The sequence below is a fragment of the Calonectris borealis genome, chromosome 5 (assembly GCF_964195595.1).
Source record: "Calonectris borealis chromosome 5, bCalBor7.hap1.2, whole genome shotgun sequence".
Taxonomy (NCBI): Eukaryota; Metazoa; Chordata; class Aves; order Procellariiformes; family Procellariidae; genus Calonectris; species Calonectris borealis.
The window spans coordinates 27,263,150-27,284,018 of NC_134316.1; the positions used below are offsets into that span (position 1 = coordinate 27,263,150).

At 36.9% G+C, this 20,869-nt stretch overlaps 1 protein-coding gene across 4 annotated transcripts in view; it reads right to left on the minus strand.

Moving 5' to 3' along the window:
• Positions 1-3,391: 3,391 nt before the first annotated feature.
• MIA2 (MIA SH3 domain ER export factor 2) overlaps positions 3,392-20,869 on the minus strand; it is a 38,161-nt gene continuing 20,683 nt past the window's right edge. For all 4 annotated transcript variants that reach the window (XM_075151571.1, XM_075151570.1, XM_075151573.1 and 1 more), the window contains 15 exons: positions 20,350-20,473; positions 19,474-19,520; positions 19,184-19,274; positions 17,742-17,880; positions 15,680-15,781; positions 14,274-14,334; positions 13,903-13,938; positions 12,869-12,936; positions 12,100-12,182; positions 11,607-11,738; positions 9,569-9,721; positions 8,046-8,177; positions 5,417-5,493; positions 4,788-5,013; positions 3,392-3,969 (listed from right to left, as the gene is read on the minus strand). In XM_075151571.1, coding sequence (XP_075007672.1) covers positions 3,815-3,969; positions 4,788-5,013; positions 5,417-5,493; positions 8,046-8,177; positions 9,569-9,721; positions 11,607-11,738; positions 12,100-12,182; positions 12,869-12,936; positions 13,903-13,938; positions 14,274-14,334; positions 15,680-15,781; positions 17,742-17,880; positions 19,184-19,274; positions 19,474-19,520; positions 20,350-20,473 — 1,626 coding nt within the window. In that variant the 3' untranslated portion in view covers positions 3,392-3,814. The remainder of the gene's footprint in view (positions 3,970-4,787; positions 5,014-5,416; positions 5,494-8,045; positions 8,178-9,568; positions 9,722-11,606; positions 11,739-12,099; positions 12,183-12,868; positions 12,937-13,902; positions 13,939-14,273; positions 14,335-15,679; positions 15,782-17,741; positions 17,881-19,183; positions 19,275-19,473; positions 19,521-20,349; positions 20,474-20,869) is intronic.

A 20,869-nucleotide genomic window follows, 5' to 3' on the forward strand; every position in this document is an offset into this window, starting at 1 on the left:
CAAACGTGAGAATTGCACTGCTTGTTGTTTAAGCAGTCTCGTACATCTTCTAGATTTGGTATGCAAGATCATTTACCAACTTACTGAAGAGATGCTGTGGGTGATAAAATTAAGGTAAATACACTTACAGCTTTTCATATTCCCGTGAAGTGAAATAATGGGACTTGGTCTCAGTACCTTTCAGGGCTCAGCCTCAGGAGGGAGATTTATGTAGCAGTTAAATCTGATAGTGATTGTTCAGCATCATCTGGACCTTAAAATGATCAAGATTTCTGGCTTTTTCCGTGCAACTTTCTGAAGAAAATGCTGCATGCTCTGGTTTAAACAGAGTTGCAGGATGTTAATTTTATCCCTGCAGACTACTGTGTTTCTATGGATAACTGCCTTACTTAATGCAGTTGGGAAGTAATTGTTTACCTGTTACATAAGCGAGTGTCTCTTTTTAGTCCAACCTATTTTCTGCTTTGTTTTTAATTAACTTAATCTTGAAAGGTAAGATAAGGAGCAGGAGAAACAGGCCACTTGACTAGGGTAGAGAGATGTGCGGTCCTTTCACTTACTGCAGTTATGGCCACAGCATTTGAAGTGGGCTGTATCCATGATGTCCATTGTTAAGTGCTCCAGATCTGATTTTCCATACAGTCTGAAGTCTAATCCCTGGGTATGGCTTGTGTTCCAGGTGTGAAGTCAATGTACTTAATACATAGGCTGCTATAATCTTTCTTACTTTACAAGTATAGGGAGTCCGGTAAGGCACGAGTGTGTGGTGAAACCCATACCTTGAGCAGTGCTGCAGAAATACACCTCTGATTGTTCTGTTGTCTTAGAAATAAATAAAAGTTGGTTTTGTTGTTCATTTGTATTTTTAGCGATCATCTGAATTAGTGATACCAGGATGAAGGGACTCAAGCTGAAGCAATTTGAAATCGGGTGCTAGGAAACTAAGATGGTCCTAATGTGAAAAGTGCACTTGTATTGGGAGCGGGGCCTGACAAACTCTGTGAAATTACTTTGAGCTTGCATAATTCCAAATGGGATTTTAATTTTTTGTTTGTTTGTTTCTCTTTGTTTTTCCTAAAGAGACAGGGATGTCAAGTTAGGCTGGCTGCACTCTAGATTCAGCAGCAGGAACTTGGAACACAAGCCCTCAGTTGTTAAAACTGGATTGCTTTTTCTTTTGGAGGGGAACAGGGACTTCCCCACATAAGCGCTTGTGTGACCCTTCTCGGTTAAATTTCTAAATACCTCTGTCGGGTTACTACACCCTGCTTCCTATTGCATAAATCTGAGCTTGTTTTTAAATTGCTTGTCTGCAAATAAAATTTTGGCTATTATTACTGGGGAAAAAAAAATGCCTGAAATCATTCCATTCTCTGTGGCATGATCTAATCCATGCTTGTCCTGCATTATCTTAGTCCAGCTAACTTTTGTTTTGCCTGCAGCTTCCAATATCATTGTGGGCATAGAGTAGATTGTTTTGGTGGAGGAAGAATTGGTCTTTGCAGACAGTTAACTTAGTTACAAGCTAGAACAAATACTTAACCCACACAGAGGAAATACTGTGTTTGTTCAGAAAATCTAGTTACATTCATAAGTAGTTTGCAATCCTTAAGGTGAGTTGGAAAAAAAAAAAAAAGGGGTTCTTGTGGTGGCAGTATTATCAGACTCAGGACCTCCGTGCTATCCACTGGTTCTATGTACAGGGGCAAGTTGATAGTTGGCAGTTCTGGTTGTTCCCAGGACTGATACCAAGGGCAAGGATAAAACCGAACAGTTGCTTTTAGAATCCTGGTGAAGCCTTTCAGGCAAACTTAGAGCCTTTAGAAAGCAACTAATTGGCTAAAAGTGATGCAACAGCTGAATTAAGCTAAATAGCAGTTAGAACAACTTAACATGGATGATGCTTTAAAAAGTCTGTTGTTGAATTTGTCATTGAATAGCTCAAATACGAAGGCTTATTGAAAGGCCTCTGAGGACTAAACTAGAGGTAGAAAGGAGAATAAAGAAATCGCAGGAACGAGCCATGGAAGAGTTCTGCAGCTGAAATAAGCCTATGTGGAAATAATGGTAGGAGCAGGAGTATTGAGCTGCAAAAGAAAAAGCTCCCTTGGCAGACTTGACCTAAGCAATTACAAAAAAAGTAGGCTGGAGATTTTTTTTTTGTAACTTCTAATTATGGGGTGTGGTGGCTGCATTTATACTAAAGGCTGAAACTGTGTGTGTGTGTGTGTGTAGAGAATGGGGGGAAGGGCAGTTGAACTGCCCACTGCTGCTACTGCAAGTGGGGGCTTGCTAAAAAGTTTCCTTCTTTATTTCTCTTAAAGGGTCCCTTACCAAATGACTGCAGTAATTACATGGTTTTCAAGTGGAAGCTAAACTGACAGAAGACCCCAACAGCTTCTCTCAGGAGTCTTTAAAGTAAAAATGGAGCTAGGCTCTGTCCAGATCCAGCCTGGCACCAAGACGCCTGCGCCCTGGCTGCAGGTAAGTGCACTGTGCCTGTTGTGGTAGCCAGTACCACAAGGGAAGAAGCAAACAGTAACCTCATGTGAAGAGGTGAACGAGACAACACACCAAATGCTCTCATAGCCACAAAATTATTAATGCTGTGGTTTGCTGGTTCTTGTATTTTTTAATTCTGCTTTTTCGTGAAGCCTAGCAATCACTACAAAATGTGCATGGACACAATTCATGTCTAAAATCATGTGTTTGGGTTTTTTAAATGTTTGCTGCAGCAGCATGTTCTTGACCACTTTGTTGCTTTTTTTGCTAAGCTTATTGGGTATAATTGCTTCTGTGCTTTTTGTAGACAAGAAAGAAATTCCACTTTGCCTTGCAGTTTTAATTACCTGTACTATGTGTTAGGATGAGCATGCTTACAGAAATCTCCTGCCCCATCCTATGTGGCCATTTTGTTGATAAATCCTGAGTGCTCTCCTAAGTTAGAGTTGAAGGAATTGGGAAGTGGTTTTTTTGACCCACCCAGCTTCCCAAATGCCAGTGTTAAAATCTGAAGACTAAAAAACTGAATTCATGTTGAGACAGTAAAAACACCTAATATTAGTTTGCTGCAGACATACATCTACAAAGGCAAGGGTCTGGTGATGCTGAAGCATCACATAGCTATGACTCCTTCCTCCCATGTCATAGAAAAACCATATACACATCTTCAATAAAACATAACCCGACACTATCGGTTTTGTAGAGTGGTGGGAGAGTTGCGCTACATTTCTGCTTCCCCTTCCCTCCCCCCTGTAGTGTAGGACAACTGCCACTTTGTAAAGCTTTGACAGCTGAAAGATTACCTACGAGGTCATTAACAGAGTACGTATGCATTAATTCCTCTTTACTTCAATGACTTCTATAGTACCATGTTAACAGTGACATTGCCTTCATTTTCAGTAAACTTTTATTAACAGTTTCAATTTGTTTTCACATTCTATTCATAAAGCAGCAAGCATCACTTTTGGCATGCAGAGATATTCCCTGTACAGCTAAACAAGGACAAAGCAGCTGGACTTTTAAAATATGGTTCACATGACTTAATTTTATACACCTCTGAAGAGATTACTCAAGTTAGAAATACTTAATTTAAAATGACTCCTGTACAATGGAAATCACTTATTCACAATATTCAGTTATTTCATTCTTTATTTACAAAATACTATCCTGAGAATTTTCTATTAAGCTTCAATTTGAGCGAAGTAGTTTGTATGTATCTAAGTAACAATGGTTACTTAACATAAGGAAAAATGCTGTAAAATGCCATTAGAAGAGTACAGAAATGGTTCAGCACATTGCTCAAATGACTCTGTCAAGTCTCTTGCTGTGGTTCTGGCTGTTCTACAGCTGATGGATTTGGCTGTTGAGGTGGCTCAACTCTATTTTCAGGAGGTGGTGGTGGAGGCAAAAATCCAGGTCGCTGAAGTGGATAGTGAGGATAAGATCTCATTGGAAATGGATTTCTTACTGTGAGAGAATCAGAGTGGTCCAGTTAACATCAATCACAACAGCAAACACATACCTGCTCCTCCTACCCTGCATATCTTATTGCTCAGCAATGGCCTACCTAATCAGAAGTCACAGAGTACACCTAGGGTAGGTGTTATGCATCCAAAGATGCTAGGAAGGGGGAGGACAAAATGATCACCTTTCTCAGTAGTTACCTGCGACAGGCTCACAGCAGCCGCCAGTCTGCATCTGTTGATGGGCTGCTGCTGCCACCATCACCTTTGGTCTGTAGCAGCCCTTGGCTGTCACACCTTACAGATACTTTGCAAGGTAACTGTTTAGTTCTTCACAGGTTAATCAGAGAACAGCAGGCGGCAGAAAGCAGCCCTTCAGTCTGATACTTACATCTTGCTCCACTAATGCAAACTCCAAGGAAAACGAATTAACAAGTACATCCTAAGTTCATGCCTCTGTATGGACACTAGCATACCTCAAAGCTAAGGGATTAAACTTTAAGGTTTATGTATAATGCAACCTCATAGGAGGAAAAGGATTAAGGTTCGCATCTACCCTTTCAATGCTGAACAGTGTGTGTGTGTATGTGTATTTTCCAGCCAAAGCTAGTATTTGTAAAAACATTATCAGTATGAGCAACTGTGAAAAAGAAAGTGTACAACGCAATTAACCTTCATCAGAAAAGATGCTCCCGGTTAGTTGAATGGAGAAGTAGTACACGCAAGTAAAGATTCAAGTGTTCACCCAGTGTGGTAACTCACTACCTGCACAAAGCACTCATGTTCATCAACTTGAAGTAAATGCTGGCAAAAGCTACGTACTTGGCAGTGGAGGGCGTGGAAGCCCAAAGTCTCGTACTGGAAAACATTCACGTGGTCCATACATGCCAGCAGGTGGAGGGGGAGGAAAAGGAGGTCCTCGTCTCATGAAAGGTGCTCTAGGATCCACAGGCATCAACGGAGGTCTGACTGGAGGGAAAGGTGGAGGAGCAAATCCTGAACTGACGGCTTCACTTTCAGATGCCAGTGACTGATCAGGTAGTGAATTCTGCAACACAATGAAAACAGGGAAGTTAGCTTAGGAAAAGGGATAAGGAGAGGGAACATCTCCAATCCCATCAGGCCCACTTTGATGTAGACTGTCACACTAGCTAACAGCTAGTTCCAACTGCCTTATGGCATAATCCTGCGCAAGGCTATCTCTGCTCGCTGACCGTCAGCTTGACCATAGTTTCATCTTTTGGGTTGCAATTAATTTTCAGTAGGGGTTGTGTTAGTCACACTTCAATATTAATTCACCAGACAGTAAGTGCTGTAATACAAGTATAAATACAATTTTATAATTTGGACCGCAGAGTGCAATTTATGACCAACATACTAGAGACAAATTTTCCTAAATATTTTGCAGAAAATTAACACATTTTACATCAAGTTTCTGTTTAGCTACTTACACTAAGATTAGAATGATCTTTTATTCCATTTCCACTTGGTTCTGTTCGTGGGCTATTTTCTGAAGATGTCTGTCCATCTGTAGGCAAAAGTTAAACAAATTATTTAGTGCTGACCACCTTCTCCCCACCACAGATTTCAGCATTTTTTCTGAAATCAGGATATATTAGGCAAGAAAAAAAAGTATCACTGTACCAAGCAACTGTTCTGCAGGCAGACTGAAAGACATCTGAGGAACACAAAGGTATGCCTGACTATTTTCTCCAACTTCTGTACAGGTTGCACATGAATTATGAGGTTACAGCTTTTACCGAAGTTTCTTGTATCAAAATAAGGCTTTTTCTTCCATTTTAGTATTTTTTTTAAGACGTTAAAAGTGCATTTTCGTAGCGATACATCTTAACATTACTCTAGCAGTTCCATTTTTCCCCTCCCTCCTGCTAATACTTTATTTCTTTGGTAAGTCCCACTCTGGGAATGACTGCACTATGATATGCTCTTGGCATAGAGCTCGACAGCAATCTTATTGAAGTTTGACAAAAACGGATTCCTTCCATAGTTGCTAAACATCAAGGAGACTTTCAGAACTACATCAGTTCTGGATGAGCATTCAGAAATAAGAATAATCATCCCCATATTTGCTATATTCAATTTACAAAGTAAGAAATAAATAGGATCTTCAGTGTTTTTACCTTTATACTTCCCGGAGAACAAGTACTTTCAGTAACAACTGGAGAAAAACATTAAAGGGAATTGTCAGAGGAGAATCTGACTGGATATAAATATATGAAATTTTTTCTCCTCTGAAGCAAACAAAGCTATTTTCTCAATGAAGAGATAGGTCTTTTCAAAAAATCTAAATTACATGACATTTCAAGCAGACCCTGCCTTTGTTCAAGATGTTATTTAACAATATGAAGCATTTTAACAGCTTATGTCACACACAGAATATTTATGCCTTGATACGTACATTGCCTAACACTTTCCATTTTAAATCCCTGTAAAGTTGCTCACAAACTGTCATGCTTTAACCCTTCTTTCTGACAAGAAGTTTCCTGCTCCAGGTATCTGCCTCAAGTTTAAAGTTTTTGTAGAGTTAGCCACCTCAGCTTAGGAAAATGCATATTGTTTTGTTCACTTTAAATAACATTTTGATCACCTTGCTGAGAAAGCGTAGCTCATTCGCTCTCTCGAGTTGGAGCCTGGATTTCAGTACTGTGAGACATGTTGCTGTTCTGAAGTCAGATGGTATGTGCTGGATGGGGTGTTTGTTTTTTTGGGGTTTTTTTGCTATTTTTACAAATACTCACCCAAGTCTAGTGAAATTATATGCCTCTAAAAAGCAACATTCACATATGCTTAATGAACTGCTAAATGCTGGCGGCAAGGTTATCCAAAACCCTGTTTCCATTAAGTAGGTTTTGAACTGCCCAAGAACTGAATACAGCTTTTTAATTTTTTTTTTTATTGTTGCTTGCCAGCAGCTGAAGAAGAGGGTGAAAACGGATACAAGAAATGAGTGCAAAGACAGTGCACTTCTCCTGTCCTTCAGTCAGTATCTAGGTGCTAGAAGAAAGACCTCAGTGGAATACAAAGTAGTAGAAAGCAGATGTGAAGCACAGAGAGGCTTGGGAAAGGGGGTATAAAGGTGAGTGGCTGTACAGGAACAGAATTGTCTTCTAGTAGAGAACAGTTCTCTGTAAAACCTGAACCTTCAACCTGGAACAGAATTCAGCATTCCCAGTTCTCACATTATGACACCAAGTAACAAAGGTTCTCTCTCCTATTGCCAGAAACTGGGCGACAAAGATGGTAACTTACTACTAATCATATCAGGAACTGAATGCTAGGTGGCAAAGTTTCTGTGGTGAGTTTAATGGCTTCAGCTTAGCTGATGACTCAGACAAATGTGACTTACTAGGCATTAAATAAGGATGAAAACTGTTCAATAAGTATTAAGGCCTTAAGCTCATAAACTGTTTCAGTGGTAAGGTTTAAGTCACCAAAACTTTGCCTCTGAGCTTCTGGCTGTTGCTAAGTGTCACAAACTAGAATTTACTAATTTAAAACAAATGGTACTTGGGTCAGTGAAATATGTGATTAAGTTGGGGGCAACTGCACTGTGAACTACAAAAAGCTGCAAATATGGTAAACAGTTTGAAGGAGGAGGCCTCAGGACAGTCTAGTTCAGTACGCAAAGCCAGTGGATATTTGAATATTTTGCTGTTTTTCTTTCAGTCCTACTGACTCTAACTCTTTCTAACTTTACCAAATGTGGCATGGAAATGCAAGTAAAGGTTTGATATTTTAATGCTGTGGTGAGCCTCCTGGGAGGGGCCAAAACAGACTTTAGGCCAAGCATGAATCGTTAACACATAGAACAGTGAAGGTGGACAAAGAAAATATCTCATGACTACCATTCACTTAAGCCCATCCACCTGACAGAAGAGACTGCTGTTGTTGGTAATAGGGATAGACTGCATCAAGGCTAGCAGGTGTTAAAAATGTTTTTACACAATGGAACATTGGGTCTGTGGTAGCTGTAAAGTTGTCCTCTTACCATGGCTTACTACATACAATCAACCTATACTAAGATTCTCCATTTGATAGTATCATGGAAGCAATTCCCACCTGTTTTATCAAAAGACTGCACGTTATAAGTTCGTAATTCTGCTGGTCCAGAAAGTCTTCCAGTATTTGGAGGATTAGGGAAAAATCTTTCTTGTCTTCGAGGAGGAAGAACTGGATCAGTGTAAGGCTCAACTAACATTGAAGAAATCACAAAACAGGTCACTGAATATTTATTCCCCCCATTCCATACAATTTTAGACCAGCAAAATTCTCTAGATATCTTATGCACTTGTAAATATCCAAAGTGACTATTAATTAGGGTGAGCAAGCAATCTTGAAAATTCCCAAATGTAGGAATCTCACCAACTATGTACTATAGCTTATGTTTCTAAGAAGCTGCAAAAGAGAAAAGTTCATTGATTTTTGGTTTAACATACAGTAGAATTTTGAAAGTTATGATTACCTACGTTATAAACAGTGGGGCCTTGAAACAAAGGTTCAGCATAGCAATGAAGGTCAAAGGCAAAACAAGTTACTATACATTTTAAGCCATGCTTAGATAAGAGTTTCCCATTACGTTTCATAGTGCTGTAATGCGTTTCCACCAACTTCCTTGCATCAGATCTAGCAATCATGCAGCTACCAGACAAACTGTATCAGTGAGATCCAACTGCAAAGATGGGGTAAGAACACAGCTCAGGTCAAGGAAACAAGATACCCCTCTGCAGTATCCTGTCAGTAGATCAGATCTGGCAAATGAGAAACTGCATCCTGAGTGGACTTTGTATTTTATAATCAGGCTTTCACACAGGTGTGTAGCAACTACAATATTGCTTGCTGCACCTAATAATTGAGGTACTTTAATCTGTGTACTTTACCCAATTTTTAATTTTTTTTTAACTTGGAGCATTTTTGCTTCTTTATTACAGTTGTGCAGGAAGGTTGTCCTTCTCCCTGCATTGTTTACTTTAGAAATATCAGTAGTATCCTCTTTGATTGATCTCTCTCTTCCTTGACTGATAATGTGCAATACAGATATTTAGCTGAAGAAGTGAGAGTGAAGATTGATTATTTTGTTAATTATCAAAGAGGCAGTATCAACATGAAAATATGTACCGAACAGGATGACTGTACCATGGTACTCCTGTACTATTAATTTAATTTTTTTTTTGAAAAACATAGTGTTTTTCAATATTAGCTTTTATTTATTTATTTATTTATGGCTAATGTACCTTTAAGGCTAATTAAAACTTTTTACTTTCTCAGATCTCTTATTAATTATCCAGCCCAGACAGGTCTTTTGATGCACTAAACAAGCCCCCATTAGAATGATGAAACTGAACAGTTGATTGTACACTGCTAGTACCACCAATATACGTTTAAAAGATAGCAAAGAAGTGCAAGTGAACCGCACCATTCAAGAAGGGGAAAAAAACTATTAAAAAAAAACTTTCCAGTGCAGTTGCACATGCAGTTCCAATAAAACATTTCATATTTTTAAGCAAAAAAATACTTACATATATACACTACAAGTCAGTAACTCCATTTTTCCATAAATATAGTAGCTAAGCAGATTTTTATACCTGGTGGAGGCAGAATTATCCTGCGTTCTCTGTCCCAGGGAGGAGACAGGGATCCAGTATCTGATGGTGGTCGGTGGGGATCAGTTAATCTATCAGAACTCAGCTCTCCTCTTTCGTTACCAGCTTCATACATGGCAGTTGGTCCTCTGGATCCTAATCGAAGAAATCAGATAGCTATTTACCCAGGTATTTTAAATCCTCTATTATGGCTTTCTTCATTAAGTCTGAAAATAGTAAAATAAATCATGGAATGCCAACACTGTCAAGATATGAGAGGCGCATGGCTCCACAGGACTCTCCAGCTGTTTGCTGATGACCAGTTATGTTTACTAGAAGTGTTTTAAAGGTTTGTTTGGAATGAAAAAGTCTTAGTTCAACAAAAGTGTAATCTAGAGTACCTGCAATTTAAAAAAAAAAAAAAATCATTTTAAGAATTTCAGTTCATTTGCATCAGAGAAACTAGTGCCCTCACGATAACTCTTCTTCTCAGTGCTAAAAAACCTGCTGCTAGTCAAACTACAAATTAGCACACTGAAAATTAATACCCTCATCGTACGAAAACATCCACATTACATTCAACACTCTTCTGGTTCTTTCTAATTCTTTATTTAAGAAAAAAAAATAAGAGAAGACCAGATCAACACATAACCAAGTGCAAGAGAAACTGTGACAATGACTGATTTTAGATTGCAAGCTTCCTTTAAAATAGATTTGGTCTGAAAAATGACAGAAATACTGAATTCTAATATCATTCTCTAATACTCTATCCTAAAATTCAACCTAAAATTTGAAGTCATTTCATGTCTTGTGCAAAGTGAGATGAGCACTATAATTGCTCTGTAGCTGGCATTATTTAAACACATCACTTGTTTAATTTGCCCAAGTTACATTAGTGCTCCGTTGTGAAATGACAGTTATGCCTTTGCGTAGTCTCTTTCCTTGATAATGCTGCATCCTGAAGTTTTTACTCTTCCTGACCAGCAAAGGCGCAGCTACAATTTAAAGATACATTGGACAGCTCAGTTTCATTACTTACTGTCTCTATACAAATAGTCAAGTATGATTTTGCTTATGTGTAGTATAGTTACAGTTGAACATTCAATCTCAAGCTTTTTTCTGACTTAGAAAATGAATCAACTTTTATATGGATATGCTTTTTACAAAGAATTAAAGTAAATAAATAGTCCACGCTGGTCTTTTAAAAATCAATGTTGATTAGTGACATCCTTACAGAAGAGACATTTAGACATATTTCCCATGAAATAAGTACAGGTTTCGACAGGTGTAACAGTAGTAGTAAATTAAATAGTAGCTTCTTTATTACCTGTAAACGATGCTGAACTCCACTCTAGCACTTATCTACACTATTTCCATCAACATCAAAAATATGAAGGAACAGTGTTTTTCTTCCCTTACAACCCATGCCACCACGGCTTGCTTTCACCTACCCCTCAATCTCTGCATTTTACTACTCACACACAACCTTCCTGGTCCCTTTTATCACTAGGGAAGAAAGTGTATGACTGCCTCAAATTTAGAACAAAGGGAGGAAAACAATTTACTGAATCAGTAACTTTCTAGTATCATAAACTGTCTCATGTTTTTGACAATGCAGGTACCCTCTCCTTCTCTCACCGACTGTAGACCAATGAGATGGAGGTGGCAGTATTTTTTCTTCAGAAAACTAATCAACTTTTGTTTACTTTAAAATCATAAGTTTATTTCAGCAGAACCCCATTCGTCCAAAAAATAAAACAAGACTGATTAAGTTTGGCTTTTCACTTTTCTCAATCTATGCTTCTAAAGTGAATCCACTGACCAACCCACTAGTACCAACTAAATTTTCCATTGTACTATTACACATTAGACAGCTTTAGAAGCAAGCTGAAAAACAGGACGAGTTTGTCCAATTAACTGTTTATATTGAGTTGGTTGTTTTAATACTTTTTGTCAGCAGCAAGAGGAAAAGGTGTGACAGGTTTATAGTAGAGGAGAGAGAAATCCAGAATAGATACATTTTCAAGTTTAAGAATTGTACCTCTTCCTCCTCCTCCACCTGGAAGCATAGGTGAAAGCCTTAAAGGACCCTCCAATAAAGTTGGAGGGGAAAGAAAAGCTCTTGTTTCAGATGAAGGCCGGCCCATTGGTGAGGGTCCATATGGGGAATGCTCTGGAACAGTTAAAACAAAATACTCAAGTTCACAATATTTAGTTTAGCAAACTGTATAAAGTAGTTAAGTTCTCAGGTGAAGTTTAAAAATAAATTGTGTAAGTGAAATGAAAATTGTGCTCTAATTACCATGTGTATCATATTCCCAGTCTACTCTCATCGATACTACAAACGCTCTTAGTTTCAACAAAATACTCCACATGACCTAGAGTCACTTATGACCCAATTATTTTTTTAAATGACTGTTATTTGCACATACACATGGCGAAGATAGTTTTCAAACAATTACATATGTGTGGTCTTGGGAAACAAAACCATAAACCAAAACAATTAGGCTCTGTTTTACAATTCAATACTGTACCTCTGCCAAATGGTCTAACTGGAACATCAAGAGAATAAGGATCTTTTTCTAAAAGGTCAAGTTTAAATTCTGTTTCAGTTAATCTGCAAATAAACAACAAAAAAGTAGTAAATAACCAAGAAGCGCAAAAGTTTTACTGGACTGCACTGTTTACTGCTAGGCTTTCTACTTCAAGGGTTAATGAAGTAAGGATGTCACAGAACTCTGAACTTAAGAATTCCTGAAAGTATTTCTCTATGCTGCTGTATTTAAACTAATTCAGAAGTTGAAGTGGCATATTAGATGTCACAATTCCTAGCATGACACTACTCTCATGAGTACTCTAAATTGCATTCCAAGTATTAGTTAACTTCACACCTAAAAGTTCCCCACAACCACCACCACCTGATCTGTTAGCTCAGTATTAAGTTCTGAGATAAGCTGTAAAATCATTAGGTAACCATGACTTCTGGTTGATACATACTTATTTAAAACAAACAAAAAACAAACCAACCCCCCAAATCTGAGAGTTCTAGTACTACATTCTGCTTCTTTCCTGAAATATTTCAATACAGAGTCCTTAAGTTCTTACTTTTATTAATGTTATCATTAAAGGAATGCTCAAATGACTCCCTTTCTTTCAGAACTCTAATGGAACACTGTGCTCTCTCTGCCCTGTTTGGGCCACAATGGATTAAAATAGGTCTAGAAAACACCAAATTGCATAAATCCAAAACATACTCACATGCCAAATTGCACTTGTTTAGAATTAGATCAGGACTGCACTTACTTTTGTCTGTTATGTGCATTTTCTTTTTTTATATCATTGAGGTGTCTTTCAGCTGCTCGGGCTGTCAGCTTTGGGGAAGGACAAAAATCAGAAGCTTAGATATTGCTATTTATTAAATAAATGCTTCATAAATGTGACAGGTCCTAGATCCAAGACACTTTTTTTTCCTATCTGAAGTGTGTGGACTGTATTTTCAAAAGACATGACTCATGTATAAAGCATATGAAACACAGCCTCACATACGTCACCAAATGACATTAGCAGCTCTACTACGAAAATTTTTGAGGAATGATACGGCTTTCCTGCAGGTTCCTAAAACTGCAGAAATGAAATTCTTTGGCTGTAGCTGCTTTGAAGCATCTACAGAATAGGTACAAGATTTAAAGTCTCAAATTTTATATACGAAAGTTTTATTTTAAAATCGTATCATTAAAAACTGTAAAATTATGACCACAAAGCGCTATAGCTTTTAACAGGATTCTATCTTATACGGATCATTCTGTGAAACTGAAGAATGTCTTAGTCAGGAGATATTTTAAAGTTTCCTGTTTGGAATAAGATGTAAACATGGATTTTGTAGCAATATTCTTAGGAAGCTGTCAATGGAACATACTGTTCTCACAGGACATAACGTCTTCTATTAGTAGATAAAAGGAGTGAAGTACATCCAGGGAAAATATTACAATGGCATTGAAACAAGGCCAAAAGCTTTTATTATTAGCAAAATGTCACATACTTGTTAAATGGTAACAATAAACCAGCAGATTTATTGCTATAACAAATAATATTGCTGTATCATTCTACTGTGCTCATAGGTATTCAGCTTAATTATTCCAACTATTTTATATGATAGAAGTATTTTTAACATGCTTTTGTGTATTTCTGCAAGAAATCCGTATGTTTAAAGGTGACAGGTTAGAGTTGATTTTGGTTATCTGTTTTTAATAAGAAACAGAAAAGTGATAAAGCAAGCTATTCAAATCACTGAAAAGGATGACGCACAAAGTTCAGAAAATTCAGTAGTTGGAACTTACCCAATTATCATGAGCTTTTTTCTCATGTGAAGTAATCTGTGAAAGAGAGATTCATTAGATCATTATTCATCTAAAAAAGAAAACTTTAGATTGAGTATATGCTCTTATTCATAAATTTAATGTGTGTGGAGAACTGATAATGAGACATCTAAACTTAAAATTTAACTTTTTAATAAAGTTAGCTGGTAATCTCTGCTATGAAATCGTGTCAGTCAAAACAGATGGCATTAAGAAAGGGGCGGGGCGGAGAAGGCAAAAAACCACCCAACAAAACCAAGCCAAATACATCACAACCTAGTTGAAAGTGGTATTTCAGTTGCAGTAACATCCCTCCTACTTGGCATAGATGGCAGGTAACACAAAGCACATACCTGATTCTGATAAGAACGAATGGTTCTTTCTAGCTCTTCTTCAAGATCTTTTGCTCGCTGTCTGGAATAAAATTAGGATTTATGACATTGTAATAAAATGTTGAGGAAAGTAATTTTAAATGCAGTAAACACAATAGTAGACAGAAGGTATAATTAAAATTTTTTATCCAAAACAGTATTGTCACTTAGGCCCATGGGATACATAAAAATTATAGTAACAGTGGAAATTTTAGGCCCTCGATTAGCGTGAACAGGATGGTAAATAAAAGAACAGAACCAAAAAACCAGCATCTCCCCAACTTTTCAGTGGTCTGCAATATGCTGCCAATATAAAGGATATCCCTCCACCTATGCCCTAACAGCCAGCCTCACCCAGCTCCGCAAATGTACCAATGTGGCTGGAGCATCACGCTGTCACAGGCTACCACAGTCAGTCCTGAGGGATAGTCCCTTGCACTAAAGTTATTTCAAGACCACAGAAAGTATGACGCCAGCTTTGCTGCCAGCTGCTCTGTGCACAGCCTCTCTAGGTTCTACACTCACTCAGCAGGTGGGCCAAAGACACATTCATTGTTTAGTTATATTCCATTTGTAATATTAATATTCTCTTTACAATTAAGATGTCTACAAAGTTCACGTTCTGAGTAAATGAAGACGAGTGAATTCTGTCTTCCTGTATGAATACTGAAGAATATCTACAACAACTTTACATTCTAGAGAAAGAATTACTCTAACTGACTCCTCAGGAAGCATTGTTGATCAGTATCATTCAGTTAGAGTCAATACTCCCATAAACATTGAAGGAAGATGGGGCATATACATTACAGATTGAAGAATTATGCCATAGTTTGAGAAACCACAGAAACAATCCAGAGGTACACAGCTGGTGTAACACAAAACAGAGCAAAGCAATTAAAAAACAACTACAGAAAATATTCCCACATCACAGTATCTTAGTAAAGACTTTCTAATCAGTACTGTTTGACAAGCTTAGAGATACAGAAATAGAATACTATACCTATACAACATAAATATGTTAGGATCTATAGGAAAACTGAACATTGCATTTATTTCACAGCATTCTCTTAACTTCGTATTTTTATCTCTGTTCAGTAAAGGGAACTAGATTAGAGACCCACTTCTACTATTCCACTAAAGCTAACATGTCAATACAATCAGCATTCTAATGGAAGAAAAGTTGCCAGTCATCTTCCATACCCAGATTTTTTAACAAAGCAAAAACTCCCTTAGTATGTATTATTACTCACAAACTAGCATGAAACATACACACAAAACAAAGAAACTGGAAGAAAATACATTCACTTATGCTGGTGTTTTTATTAATTGTCTATTGCCATTTGTTCACTTTAGAACAAGTGATTACAGCAACTAAAATCTGTAGTTACCTGTAGCTGCTCAGTTCTTCAGCAGCATGATTAATTTTTTCATCTACTTTAGAAAGCTTTTCTTCCTTCTGTAGGCGTTCTCTCTCTTCTACTGTCAGCTTCCTTCAAGAAAATTCAAAAACTATGGTTAATTCTGTTTCAAGTCAATAGTTTTGTAGTTGGTCTGTCAAGAAAAACTTCTCCAATTTTTTAGGCGTGATGAATACATGATATTTATTCAGATAAACAGTTTTATAGGCAACATATAAAGTGGCATAAATAGCACTAGTTTGTATTCATATTAGTTTATTCGGTTCATTATTCTACATGAAACATTTAGATTACCACTATTCCTAAAAGGAATTTTCAAGACAATCCATATTCCTAAAGACTATTTCCACTGGGGGGAGAGGGGAGGAAGCAGCCACAAATCAAAACAAACTAAAAAGGAAACTACACTAACTTTCAGTGATTTGTTCTGGTACTTTTTTTACATTTTAAAATAGTTTTCCAGAGAAGAAAAAGGTTGTTATTAGCTATTAAGGAAACAGCTATTAAAAAAAAATTCTTTCCAGGTCCCTCTTTTTTTATGCCTTATTGGGCACAAAAGAAGAGAAAACCCATATTCCAGACCTCAGATTATGCACAAGGTAATTCTGCAGAACACACATGGATACTACTGCTGCATACAGCCCTGAATGGATAAACTGGTCATTTTCCTGTAGGAGGCAGTCCTTAGCTATCAAACTATCTAAATCATGGGTCTGTTGAACATGATTTAAACTTCTTTTCTACTCAATCTTCATTTCCCACTTTTCTATTTCCCCTGTTTGAAGACGCCTAGCTTTTTAAAAGATGCCTTGTTACTACTAATAGCCTCTTTTATTCTGCTATCTCATCACGCCAGCTTCTCCCTGCTTCTTTTTGGCTTTTCTAAAATCTTGGATAGGCAGCATACATTTGCTGAGCTTCAGTGTGGTATTTTTAAATATCATCCACACAGTCTGCAAACATTTTTCCTTTCTGACTGCCCATGACAATTTCTTTTTAACAGGTTCCTTCCCACTCCCCACCCTGCTCCTTTTTTAAAATTAAATGTTAATGTAGTGGATTTCTGGGTTTTGTTGCATCTACAAGGATGCCCAATACCTATAAAATATATGTATTACAGAGCAGATTATTGAAAGTAATTCTTTAAAAAGGTCCTGCGTACTGCTCAGTACAGGATAAAGACTTGTGCTGCTTCTCTTGCTGCCCCCAAGATTATGTCTGCTCCTTGAAGAAATAATTTCTGGCTAGTAAAACTGTAATTTTACCATCATGCCCTAAAATTATGACCTCTGCTCCCTCTCTGCCCCATCCACACACACACACATTTCTGAAGGTTACTACATGCCCCATCTCAACCAACTTTATTTCTAGTCCTTAACAAATTTCTGATTTCAATCAATAAGTCACAATCACTACTATCATCCTGACTGTAAGGCAGATAGTACAGCCCTCATATTCTATCTTTCTTGGTGAGGAAAGCCTGACTCACAGAGATTCTATGTTGCTTACTGATAATAGTTAGCTTGCCTATGTTTTAACTCTAAGCTTAATTTTATATATAGCATATATATACATAGCTAGTCAGCAGAGGAGTGCATTACTAGCTCTCTTTACTACATAAAATGTACCTCACAGTTAAAGCAGCTACTGATATCTTTCTTTCAACAACTTTGACCGATGTATTCCATCATATCTTAATTTAATTAAAAAAAAAAAAAAGAAAAAATCAAGCTTTCCAACTTTACCCACCTTATTTCATAGACTAAAAATTTGTTACTTCTTGTTTTATCTTTGTTTCTGTCCTTGATTGTGGAAAAGTCATAAAATAACATACCACTACTTTCATGGAAACAATTTCTATAAAATTACTGTGATCACAAATGTACATGAAGGTGTAACATAACAGGGTCTTCACAATTCAGAAAACTCTGGAAAGCAGTATTCAAATTTTCAGTAATTTTCAGCCCCCCAAATCAAAGTGTTACATTCAAATCGAACAGTAAGCATTGAATATAAAAAGAGGAGCCAGCACCTGTGTAGTTTCATTTCATTTTCTTGATAAAGCTCAGTCATTACTTTAAGTTTCTGCTGAAGCTTTTGAACTTCACTTTCAAAACGTTCATTTTCAGACTGCAAGGAAGCTTGTTGACTTTGAAGGTTTTCTATACGTTCTGTCAAATTTAGAGATAATTATATTGGGACAATGCACAATTTACAAAATTAAAATATTTGCAATATTTTAGTATATAGAAAGTCTGTAAAAACCTTTCATCCTATGTTGATTTAATAATATAAGCAATAACATGTTAATATGTTTCAATAAATCATACGAATTGAGAAGCATTATCGCTCCTTTTGATGGGAAGCCAGCAACCTATACTCTCCACCTGCCACAGTGCACCTCTGAGCATATACCTAGCCTTTGCTCCAAATTGTATAGCTTCTTTGAAAACAAAGGTTTGTAATTCACAATATAAATTTTCATTTAGGGCTTTTATTATTGTAATTATTGTACTAAAGGAGTAAAATTGGTACCATCATAAACTCTTGCAGATTTACTCACACGAGGGCTTGCTGAGTAGCCTGAAGGGATGACTCAGATTTGTCAAACTACCTTATCTTTCCAAATTAAAATCAGTCATGTTTCTTTTCCTATTTGCTATTCCTATGCCTCTCTTCAAGAAACATAGAAAGCTTCAAGTAAGTATGAATATCTTTGTGGGACAGAGTTACAATCAATTTGGAAAACACAACAGCACAAAGAGTCAGTTTAAAGGACTATCAAAAACCGAAAAATACAGTTTTACAGTGCATTTCATCACCCAAATAACAAAGCACAGTACATTCAAACATGATGGCTACTCTGCTGGCTGTTATCTATAAAAGCAATAGCTAATTACAGGCTTTAATTTGAATTAAAAAGTGGCAGTGTTTTCATTTCATAAGGTTTAATTCAGTATGTCCTGAAAAGACAGAGCAAGATGCTTTTAGGTTCAATTGCCTAAATGCAGTATTTTGGGTTTTAAGAGGTATTGAGCTTGCACCCATTACAAACTAATTACAATTAAACTACTGTTTTTAATAGATGGTTTTAAAATTTTAATTTAAACTCCATTGTTTCTTGTCCAGAAATTATGTAAACAAGGTGTTACTTATTTATTAACATCACTTTGCCCATGTATTTTAAGATTCTGTAACTTAACAGTTATAGAATACTCCAACCAAGCACAACAAAATTTGCAAACGGTGCTTTAGCAACCATTATACATCACTATACTTTGATTGCTTTATCTCCAAAATCAAATATTTAAAATAACTAAGCAACTTAAACTCAAACAGGCATTTTAAAAATCAAGTAGAGCTATTAATGTAAACTTAATTCAGTTTTTAGTGGAAGTAATACTTACAGCCTGTAAAACCATTTTACAAAAGCAATGTCTTATTAATCTTAAGGGCAAAACAACATTTAATTACCTGTAAGTTCTCCTTTAGCTTTATTTTCATCAGAGAGTTTTGAATACATTTGATCTCTTTCTGCTTCCAGGGTCTTTAAACAAGCATTTAACTACAATCAAAATTTAAAAAATAATGTGCATTTTAAGATTAGCAGAAACTGTTTGCATGCAAAAATATCTAATTAAACATTAGAAGATACTGAACTCTGTGATACTGATATCTATATGCAATAAAACTTACCATAAAAAATGCATATATTCCCTCTAATTTCCCTCCCTTCCATCCACAAGTTTCTTAAAATCACGTACCTTTGCAGCATAGATCAATTTCTTTACAGTTTGTTTTTGCTGATCATCTGATTGACAGAATAGAATAATACATCACATAAAAAGGACAAAAAGGTTTGTGACAGAGCTTACTACTATTATTTTATTTTGTTTTTATAAAAAAGCAATCCCCAACATACCATGATAGGCGTAGCATATTTGGAGTAAAAAGAAAAAAAAAAAAAAAAGGCGGGGGAGGATGCCTATATTCTAGTGCTTTGTTTGCCCGTAAGTCTCAGAATGCTCATGTTAAAAGTAAGATGCTGAATACACACTGCAAGATTCCCTGGGCTGTGCCCTGTGGTATAATCAGCACCTGCATAAAAAGAAGCTGCAGCAAGAAAAAGGAGGAAGAAAGGCTTTTCTGTGCTGCTGTTTTGAGGGGACCCGTATCTACACCCATCTGATTCCAGTGCTACCATACTGCCTGCTACAAGTAACACCTGTGTAAGGACAAGGAAGCAGAAATTAGGCTCTAAGGACCCACGGTGCTACTGCTGGGAGGAGCTTCAAGAAGAAATGAACGCAAGGTTTCCACCTAAAAATGTTTGAGAATCACTACTTCATACTAACATAGGCTAAAGCCATTCTGCAAGAGACTGTGCACTGAGTCTTTACATTGCTCTATGATAATATATATGCTTTAGCTATATCCACATGCTGCTCAATAGTAGCGTAGGTTGTCTTTCTGCAGGTGTCCAAGTATCAGTAACTGCCTGACGCGAATAACATCGGGTGAGTTTTGAAAATCCAACTTCTACAAAGCTAATCTTTCAACTTTCCTGGAAGTTTGTTGGTCTGTATTTCTAAAACATTTATTAAATTAATATTTACGATGGGAAGCTATAGAAACCATACCTAAATGCTCTCCATTCTCTGTTTCACCCTTTATATCCGTGTCCCAGTGATTATCTTCAGCAGCATCATCTTCTCTTATTGCTGAACTCCAGTCTGTCATCTTCAGTAAGTATTGTGTCAGCGACTAAGAAAAAGCCCACACAAAAATACAAATAGTAAAATAAATACAAGCAATGAAAATGTAGTCACCATTACAATTACTTTTTCAGGATTTCTGTCACTTAGTTCCCTTAGTAGCTTAAGTGAGCCCCATATACAGGATTCTAGATGTCTGATATTACTTTTTCTATTAAAACATATACCTGCAGGTCAACAGGTGTGCACTTTTGAAGACTCTTCAGATAGTCAAGTATGCATCCTTTTAGCAGGGCTTGTGTATATAAGGTACATACATGTAAGAATACACTCCCAACTCCCACGCTCCAAATTCAGAAAAATGCAAATACTCTATCAGAACTAGAAGAGTTTTTCCTTATTTAACGTGCTGGCTTCCAAAGCTATCAGACTGCTCCATTGTGCT